Below are 12,500 nucleotides of genomic sequence, written 5' to 3'. Positions count from 1 at the left end.
GTCTATGTTACCAATCAACAATGATGTTTCCTCACAAATGACATACTGGTTCAGTCTAAGTATAACAGACAGGCCTCCCAAGTAGTGTAAAAGAGGTCTGTTTCTTGACTGTGTCCATCTCGCTAATAATAACCAAAATTAAAGCTAGAAAGTTAGGGAGCATCGAAAATTCCTAAACGATGGATAGAGGACAATTTTTTCCAAATGTTGACGGTGATTAAATGTTACCAATTTTCATCGTGGCCCTCCCTCTGGCCCTCGTGGAGGAGTGATTGAGACCCCAGGGTCAAAATGAGTTGACATCCCTGATGTAGTGTGTGATGGAGCACTACAGTTGTTCCAGTAAGAGGAACCATCTGACCAGCACGGTAACACATGCAACAACATCACACTATGTTGTTCATAACCTTGTAACGGCTGGAGTTAAGGTGAGGAGAACCTCTAGGGGGCAGAGTTCCCTGGTCATCCCCAAACATCTGACAGAGTATGGACCATATGTAACCGGTATGGTTTGATCATGGGACACGACTAGAACCTGGGCAGTAAAGTGGCTGGTCCCCCTGGCAGCGGTCACAGGTGGAGTCCATGTCAGGGTACATGTAGATAGTCCATACTTGGTCTAGTGCATATGCGTAGTTTTAATTGAATGAGACTATGTGTCGCACAGATAGAGTAGTAGTGATGTCACAATGACACACACACATTCTATTGAGTAGAATCCACAGCCTTTTAGTCTCTTCTCATCTGAAGAGACTCTTCAGAACACTCAATTTGGATCTGGCTTTTAAGACATATCTAGTCTTGTTTGTAAGGATTTTTCCCAATAGCTAGCCCACATTACACAATCCACTCATGTTAATTTTGTTGCCCCTTCACTCTCTTCTCCATCCAATGCCAAAAGTATTTCTGCGTTTTCTGTTTCTCCTTGCTGTTTTACTGTTGTCGCCATGACGACCGGGTCCCTCTACCGCAAATGTTGTTCTATGCAGATACTAGATTATCACAGAGTGTTGCTATGGGTCACAACATGATGGAATGATGCTTCCTCTTTGTGTTGAGTTTCTATCCGTATGCTCAAATGTGTTTGTGTGTGTGTGTACCCACATACAGTATATTTATCATAGGACACAGTGTACCTACATACAGTAAGTATATTTATCATAGGACACAGTGTACCCACATACAGTATATTTATCATAGGACACAGTGTACCTACATACAGTATATTTATCATAGGACACAGTGTACCCACATACAGTATATTTATCATAGGACACAGTGTACCCACATACAGTATATTTATCATAGGACACAGTGTACCTACATACAGGAAGTATATTTATCATAGGACACAGTGTACCCACATACAGTATATTTATCATAGGACACAGTGTACCTACATACAGTATATTTATCATAGGACACAGTGTACCTACATACAGTAAGTATATTTATCATAGGACACAGTGTACCCACATACAGTATATTTATCATAGGACACAGTGTACCCACATACAGTATATTTATCATAGGACAGAGTGTACCCACATACAGTATATTTATCATAGGACACAGTGTACCTACATACAGTATATTTATCATAGGACACAGTGTACCTACATACAGTAAGTATATTTATCATAGGACACAGTGTACCTACATACAGTATATTTATCATAGGACACAGTGTACTCACATACAGTATATTTATCATAGGACACAGTGTACCTACATACAGTAAGTATATTTATCATAGGACACAGTGTACCCACATACAGTATATTTATCATAGGACACAGTGTACCTACATACAGTATATTTATCATAGGACACAGTGTACCTACATACAGTAAGTATATTTATCATAGGACACAGTGTACCTACATACAGTATATTTATCATAGGACAGAGTGTACCCACATACAGTATATTTATCATAGGACACAGTGTACCTACATACAGTAAGTATATTTATCATAGGACACAGTGTACCTACATACAGTATATTTATCATAGGACACAGTGTACCTACATACAGGAAGTATATTTATCATAGGACACAGTGTACCTACATACAGTATATTTATCATAGGACACAGTGTACTCACATACAGTATATTTATCATAGGACACAGTGTACCTACATACAGTAAGTATATTTATCATAGGACACAGTGTACCCACATACAGTATATTTATCATAGGACACAGTGTACCTACATACAGTATATTTATCATAGGACACAGTGTACCCACATACAGTATATTTATCATAGGACACAGTGTACCCACATACAGTATATTTATCATAGGACACAGTGTACCCACATACAGTATATTTATCATAGGACACAGTGTACCTACATACAGTATATTTATCATAGGACACAGTGTACTCACATACAGTATATTTATCATAGGACACAGTGTACCTACATACAGTAAGTATACTTATCATAGGACACAGTGTACCTACATACAGTATATTTATCATAGGACACAGTGTACCCACATACAGTATATTTATCATAGGACACAGTGTACCTACATACAGTATATTTATCATAGGACAGAGTGTACCCACATACAGTAAGTATACTTATCATAGGACACAGTGTACCTACATACAGTAAGTATATTTATCATAGGACACAGTGTACCCACATACAGTATATTTATCATAGGACACAGTGTACCCACATACAGTATATTTATCATAGGACACAGTGTACCTACATACAGTAAGTATATTTATCATAGGACACAGTGTACCCACATACAGTATATTTATCATAGGACACTGTGTACCCACATACAGTATATTTATCATAGGACACAGTGTACCCACATACAGTATATTTATCATAGGACACAGTGTACCTACATACAGTATATTTATCATAGGACACAGTGTACCCACATACAGTATATTTATCATAGGACACAGTGTACCCACATACAGTATATTTATCATAGGACACAGTGTACCTACATACAGTATATTTATCATAGGACACAGTGTACCCACATACAGTATATTTATCATAGGACACAGTGTACCCACATACAGTATATTTATCATAGGACACAGTGTACCCACATACAGTATATTTATCATAGGACACAGTGTACCCACATACAGTATATTTATCATAGGACACAGTGTACCCACATACATACAGTATATTTATCATAGGACACAGTGTACCTACATACAGTATATTTATCATAGGACACAGTGTACCCACATACAGTATATTTATCATAGGACACAGTGTACCTACATACATTAAGTATACTTATCATAGGACACAGTGTACCTACATACAGTATATTTATCATAGGACACAGTGTACCCACATACAGTATATTTATCATAGGACACAGTGTACCCACATACATACAGTAAGTATACTTATCATAGGACACAGTGTACCTACATACAGTATATTTATCATAGGACACAGTGTACCTACATACAGTATATTTATCATAGGACACAGTGTACCCACATACAGTATATTTATCATAGGACACAGTGTACCTACATACAGTAAGTATACTTATCATAGGACACAGTGTACCTACATACAGTATATTTATCATAGCACACAGTGTACCTACATACAGTATATTTATCATAGGACACAGTGTACCTACATACAGTATTTTTATCATATGACACAGTGTACCTACATACAGTATATTTATCATAGGACAGAGTGTACCCACATACAGTATATTTATCATAGGACACAGTGTACCCACATACAGTATATTTATCATAGGACACAGTGTACCCAAATACAGTATATTTATCATAGGACACAGTGTACCCACATACAGTATATTTATCATAGGACACAGTGTACCTACATACAGTATATTTATCATAGGACACAGTGTACCTACATACAGTATATTTATCATAGGACACAGTGTACCTACATACAGTATATTTATCATAGGACACAGTGTACCTACATACAGTATATTTATCATAGGACACAGTGTACCTACATACAGTAAGTATATTTATCATAGGACACAGTGTACCTACATACAGGAAGTATATTTATCATAGGACACAGTGTACCTACATACAGTATATTTACCATAGGACACAGTGTAACTACATACAGTATATTTATCATAGGACACAGTGTACCTACATACAGTATATTTACCATAGGACACAGTGTACCCACATACAGTATATTTATCATAGGACACAGTGTACCGACATACAGTATATTTATCATAGGACACAGTGTACCCACATACAGTATATTTATCATAGGACACAGTGTACCTACATACAGTATATTTATCATAGGACACAGTGTACCTACATACAGTATATTTATCATAGGACACAGTGTACCCACATACAGTATATTTATCATAGGACACAGTGTACCTACATACAGTAAGTATATTTATCATAGGACACAGTGTACCTACATACAGTATATTTATCATAGGACACAGTGTACCCACATACAGTATATTTATCATAGGACACAGTGTACCTACATACAGTAAGTATATTTATCATAGGACACAGTGTACCCACATACAGTATATTTATCATAGGACACAGTGTACCCACATACAGTATATTTATCATAGGACACAGTGTACCCACATACAGTATATTTATCATAGGACACAGTGTACCCACATACAGTATATTTATCATAGGACACAGTGTACCCACATACAGTATATTTATCATAGGACACAGTGTACTCACATACAGTATATTTATCATAGGACACAGTGTACCTACATACAGTAAGTATACTTATCATAGGACACAGTGTACCCACATACAGTATATTTATCATAGGACACAGTGTACCTACATACAGTAAGTATATTTATCATAGGACACAGTGTACCCACATACAGTATATTTATCATAGGACACAGTGTACCTACATACAGTATATTTATCATAGGACACAGTGTACCTACATACAGTAAGTATATTTATCATAGGACACAGTGTACCTACATACAGTATATTTATCATAGGACAGAGTGTACCCACATACAGTATATTTATCATAGGACACAGTGTACCCACATACAGTATATTTATCATAGGACACAGTGTACCCACATACAGTATATTTATCATAGGACACAGTGTACTCACATACAGTATATTTATCATAGGACACAGTGTACCTACATACAGTAAGTATACTTATCATAGGACACAGTGTACCCACATACAGTATATTTATCATAGGACACAGTGTACCTACATACAGTAAGTATATTTATCATAGGACACAGTGTACCCACATACAGTATATTTATCATAGGACACAGTGTACCTACATACAGTATATTTATCATAGGACACAGTGTACCTACATACAGTAAGTATATTTATCATAGGACACAGTGTACCTACATACAGTATATTTATCATAGGACAGAGTGTACCCACATACAGTATATTTATCATAGGACACAGTGTACCCACATACAGTATATTTATCATAGGACAGACTGTACCCACATACAGTATATTTATCATAGGACACAGTGTACCCACATACAGTATATTTATCATAGGACACAGTGTACCCACATACAGTATATTTATCATAGGACACAGTGTACCCACATACAGTATATTTATCATAGGACACAGTGTACTCACATACAGTATATTTATCATAGGACACAGTGTACGTACATACAGTAAGTATACTTATCATAGGACACAGTGTACCTACATACAGTATATTTATCATAGGACACAGTGTACCTACATACAGTATATGTATCATAGGACACAGTGTACCCACATACAGTATATTTGTCATAGGACACAGTGTACCTACATACAGTAAGTTTATTTATCATAGGACACAGTGTACCTACATACAGTATATTTATCATAGGACACAGTGTACCCACATACAGTAAGTATATTTATCATAGGACACAGTGTACCTACATACAGTAAGTATACTTATCATAGGACACAGTGTACCCACATACAGTATATTTATCATAGGACACAGTGTACCCACATACAGTATATTTATCATAGGACACAGTGTACCTACATACAGTATTTTTATCATATGACACAGTGTACCCACATACAGTATATTTATCATAGGACACAGTGTACCCACATACAGTATATTTATCATAGGACACAGTGTACCCACATACAGTATATTTATCATAGGACACAGTGTACCCACATACAGTATATTTATCATAGGACACAGTGTACCTACATACAGTATATTTATCATAGGACACAGTGTACCTACATACAGTAAGTATATTTATCATAGGACACAGTGTACCCACATACAGTATATTTATCATAGGACACAGTGTACCTACATACAGTATATTTATCATAGGACACAGTGTACCCACATACAGTATATTTATCATAGGACACAGTGTACCTACATACAGTAAGTATATTTATCATAGGACACAGTGTACCCACATACAGTATATTTATCATAGGACAGAGTGTACCCACATACAGTATATTTATCATAGGACACAGTGTACCCACATACAGTATATTTATCATAGGACACAGTGTACCCAAATACAGTATATTTATCATAGGACACAGTGTACCCACATACAGTATATTTATCATAGGACACAGTGTACCTACATACAGTATATTTATCATAGGACACAGTGTACTCACATACAGTATATTTATCATAGGACACAGTGTACCTACATACAGTATATTTATCATAGGACACAGTGTACCTACATACAGTATATTTATCATAGGACACAGTGTACCCACATACAGTATTTTTATCATATGACACAGTGTACCTACATACAGTATATTTATCATAGGACACAGTGTACCCACATACAGTATATTTATCATAGGACACAGTGTACCCACATACAGTATATTTATCATAGGACACAGTGTACCCACATACAGTATATTTATCATAGGACACAGTGTACCCACATACAGTATATTTATCATAGGACACAGTGTACCCACATACAGTATATTTATCATAGGACACAGTGTACCTACATACATACAGTATATTTATCATAGGACACAGTGTACCCACATACAGTATATTTATCATAGCACACAGTGTACCCGCATACAGTATATTTATCATAGGACACAGTGTACCCACATACAGTATATTTATCATAGGACACAGTGTACCCACATACAGTATATTTATCATAGGACACAGTGTACCCACATACAGTATATTTATCATAGGACACAGTGTACCTACATACAGTAAGTATACTTATCATAGGACACAGTGTACCCACATACAGTATATTTATCATAGGACACAGTGTACCTACATACAGTATTTTTATCATATGACACAGTGTACCTACATACAGTATATTTATCATAGGACACAGTGTACCCACATACAGTATATTTATCATAGGACACAGTGTACCCAAATACAGTATATTTATCATAGGACACAGTGTACCCACATACAGTATATTTATCATAGGACACAGTGTACCCACATACAGTATATTTATCATAGGACAGAGTGTACCCACATACAGTATATTTATCATAGGACACAGTGTACCTACATACATACAGTATATTTATCATAGGACACAGTGTACCCACATACAGTATATTTATCATAGGACACAGTGTACCCACATACAGTATATTTATCATAGGACACAGTGTACTCACATACAGTATATTTATCATAGGACACAGTGTACCTACATACAGTATATTTATCATAGGACACAGTGTACTCACATACAGTATATTTATCATAGGACACAGTGTACCCACATACAGTATATTTATCATAGGACACAGTGTACCCACATACAGTATATTTATCATAGGACACAGTGTACTCACATACAGTATATTTATCATAGGACACAGTGTACCTACATACAGTATATTTATCATAGGACACAGTGTACTCACATACAGTATATTTATCATAGGACACAGTGTACCTACATACAGTAAGTATATTTATCATAGGACACAGTGTACCTACATACAGTATATTTATCATAGGACACAGTGTACCCACATACAGTATATTTATCATAGGACACAGTGTACTCACATACAGTATATTTATCATAGGACACAGTGTACCTACATACAGTAAGTATATTTATCATAGGACACAGTGTACCTACATACAGTATATTTATCATAGGACAGAGTGTACCCACATACAGTAAAAATACTTATCATAGGACACAGTGTACCTACATACAGTAAGTATATTTATCATAGGACACAGTGTACCCACATACAGTATATTTATCATAGGACACAGTGTACCTACATACAGTAAGTATATTTATCATAGGACACAGTGTACCCACATACAGTATATTTATCATAGGACACAGTGTACCCACATACAGTATATTTATCATAGGACACAGTGTACCTACATACAGTATATTTATCATAGGACACAGTGTACCCAAATACAGTATATTTATCATAGGACACAGTGTACCTACATACAGTAAGTATATTTATCATAGGACACAGTGTACCCACATACAGTATATTTATCATAGGACACAGTGTACCTACATACAGTATATTTATCATAGGACACAGTGTACCCACAAACAGTATATTTATCATAGGACACAGTGTACCTACATACAGTAAGTATATTTATCATAGGACACAGTGTACCCACATACAGTATATTTATCATAGGACACAGTGTACCTACATACAGTATATTTACCATAGGACACAGTGTACCCACATACAGTATATTTATCATAGGACACAGTGTACCCACATACAGTATATTTATCATAGGACACAGTGTACCTACATACATACAGTATATTTATCATAGGACACAGTGTACCTACATACAGTAAGTATACTTATCATAGGACACAGTGTACCCACATACAGTATATTTATCATAGGACAGAGTGCACCCACATACAGTATATTTATCATAGGACACAGTGTACCCACATACAGTATATTTATCATAGGACACAGTGTACCCACATACAGTATATTTATCATAGGACACAGTGTACCTACATACAGTATATTTATCATAGGACACAGTGTACCTACATACATACAGTATATTTATCATAGGACACGGTGTACCTACATACAGTAAGTATACTTATCATAGGACACAGTGTACCCACATACAGTATATTTATCATAGGACACAGTGTACCCACATACAGTATATTTATCATAGGACACAGTGTACCTACATACAGTATTTTTATCATATGACACAGTCTACCCACATACAGTATATTTATCATAGGACACAGTGTACCCACATACAGTATATTTATCATAGGACACAGTGTACCCACATACAGTATATTTATCATAGGACACAGTGTACCCACATACAGTATATTTATCATAGGACACAGTGTACCCACATACAGTATATTTATCATAGGACACAGTGTACCTACATACATACAGTATATTTATCATAGGACACAGTGTACCCACATACAGTATATTTATCATAGGACACAGTGTACCCACATACAGTATATTTATCATAGGACACAGTGTACCCACATACAGTATATTTATCATAGGACACAGTGTACCTACATACAGTATATTTATCATAGGACACAGTGTACCTACATACAGTATATTTATCATAGGACACAGTGTACTCACATACAGTATATTTATCATAGGACACAGTGTACCTACATACAGTATATTTATCATAGGACACAGTGTACCTACATACAGTATATTTATCATAGGACACAGTGTACCCACATACAGTATATTTATCATAGGACACAGTGTACCTACATACAGTATATTTATCATAGGACACAGTGTACCTACATACAGTATATTTATCATAGGACACAGTGTACTCACATACAGTATATTTATCATAGGACACAGTGTACCTACATACAGTAAGTATATTTATCATAGGACACAGTGTACCTACATACAGTATATTTATCATAGGACACAGTGTACCCACATACAGTATATTTATCATAGGACACAGTGTACCTACATACAGTAAGTATATTTATCATAGGACACAGTGTACCTACATACAGTATATTTATCATAGGACAGAGTGTACCCACATACAGTAAGTATACTTATCATAGGACACAGTGTACCTACATACAGTAAGTATATTTATCATAGGACACAGTGTACCCACATACAGTATATTTACCATAGGACACAGTGTACCTACATACAGTATATTTATCATAGGACACAGTGTACCCACATACAGTATATTTATCATAGGACACAGTGTACCTACATACAGTAAGTATATTTATCATAGGACACAGTGTACCCACATACAGTATATTTATCATAGGACACAGTGTACCTACATACAGTATATTTATCATAGGACACAGTGTACCCACATACAGTATATTTATCATAGGACACAGTGTACCTACATACAGTATATTTACCATGGGACACAGTGTACCCACATACAGTATATTTATCATAGGACACAGTGTACCCACATACAGTATATTTATCATAGGACACAGTGTACCCACATACAGTATATTTATCATAGGACACAGTGTACCCACATACAGTATATTTATCATAGGACACAGTGTACCCACATACAGTATATTTATCATAGGACAGAGTGTACCCACATACAGTATATTTATCATAGGACACAGTGTACCTACATACAGTATATTTATCATAGGACACAGTGTACCTACATACAGTAAGTATATTTATCATAGGACACAGTGTACCTACATACAGTATATTTATCATAGGACACAGTGTACCTACATACAGTATATTTATCATAGGACACAGTGTACCTACATACAGTATATTTATCATAGGACACAGTGTACCTACATACAGTATATTTATCATAGGACACAGTGTACTCACATACAGTATATTTATCATAGGACACAGTGTACCTACATACAGGAAGTATATTTATCATAGGACACAGTGTACCTACATACAGTATATTTATCATAGGACAGAGTGTACCCACATACAGTAAGTATACTTATCATAGGACACAGTGTACCTACATACAGTAAGTATATTTATCATAGGACACAGCTTACCCACATACAGTATATTTATCATAGGACACAGTGTACCCACATACAGTATATTTATCATAGGACACAGTGTACCTACATACAGTAAGTATATTTATCATAGGACACAGTGTACCCACATACAGTATATTTATCATAGGACACAGTGTACCCACATACAGTATATTTATCATAGGACACAGTGTACCCACATACAGTATATTTATCATAGGACACAGTGTACCTACATACAGTATATTTATCATAGGACACAGTGTACCCACATACAGTATATTTATCATAGGACACAGTGTACCTACATACAGTAAGTATATTTATCATAGGACACAGTGTACCTACATACAGTATATTTATCATAGGACACAGTGTACCCACATACAGTATATTTATCATAGGACACAGTGTACCAAACACAAGCACAAAATGATTCCACACAGGACGATACCCATAATCATCTGCGCAATACACGCGGCACGAAGGCCAGAACAACAGAGCACATGGCCAATGGACATGGGAACAATAACCAACAGGACAATGGTGAACAAAGGGCACACTTATACAATTACTAATCAAATGGAATACCGGCCAGGTGTGTTATGACAGTTCTGGAGGGATACATGACAGTCTCGCTCAGTCTCTCTGTCTCTCTCTGTCTCTCTCTCTCTCTCTTTCTCTCTCTCTCTCTCTCTCTCTACAGTGGTATCCAGAGGTGAGGATAACTGGTGGCTAAGAGTAGATAATAAAATATTTCTCTCTCCATTTCTCTCTCTCCTCGTCCTCCTCCCCCACCCTCTCCCTCTCTCTCTCTTTCTTTAGTGGTACCCAGAGGTGCGTCACCACTGCCCGTCAACCCCAATCATCCTAGTGGGTACTAAGCTGGATCTGAGGGACGAGAAGGAGACCATCGAGAAGCTCAAAGAGAAGAAACTGGCCCCCATCACCTACCCACAAGGCCTAGCGCTGGCCAAGGATGTTGGTAGGTCATTGCATATAATAATCCATTACTTTTTATGATGATGGAGTTGTATTTTGTAAAGTACTCTAAAGTGTTAAAACCTCTTGGGGCTAGGGGGCAGAATTTTCATTTCAACTTCCTGCTACTCATGCCAAGAATATAAGATATGCATATTATTCATAGATTTAGATAGAAAACACTCTGAAGTTTCTAAAACTGTTTGAATCATGTCTGTGAGTAGAACAGAACTTATGTAGCAGGCAAAACCCCGAGGACTAAGCGTTCAGATTTTTTTTTTTTTAGGTCTCTGTCTGTTCAGTGAGTTCTCTTTGGAAAACTATATTTCTTAGGAACTGGTTTTCAGTTCCTACCGCTTCCAATGGATGTC

General features: G+C 36.1%; 1 protein-coding gene across 2 annotated transcripts in view; it reads left to right on the top strand.

Moving 5' to 3' along the window:
* The window catches only part of LOC118936521 (ras-related C3 botulinum toxin substrate 2-like), a 21,789-nt gene that overhangs the window by 7,326 nt on the left and 1,963 nt on the right, over positions 1-12,500 (top strand). Inside the window, exon 5 of one of the 2 annotated variants that reach the window (XM_036940186.1) lies at positions 11,974-12,133. In XM_036940186.1, coding sequence (XP_036796081.1) covers positions 11,974-12,133 — 160 coding nt within the window. Of the gene's footprint in view, positions 1-11,973; positions 12,138-12,500 lie in introns of both variants that reach the window. The other variant, XM_036940187.1, reaches the window with a different exon arrangement.

Source organism: Oncorhynchus mykiss, chromosome 13, assembly GCF_013265735.2.
Source record: "Oncorhynchus mykiss isolate Arlee chromosome 13, USDA_OmykA_1.1, whole genome shotgun sequence".
NCBI classification, from domain to species: domain Eukaryota; kingdom Metazoa; phylum Chordata; class Actinopteri; order Salmoniformes; family Salmonidae; genus Oncorhynchus; species Oncorhynchus mykiss.
Note: the sequence above shows the minus strand (reverse complement) of the source record. Positions and strands in the feature narration are given on the sequence as shown.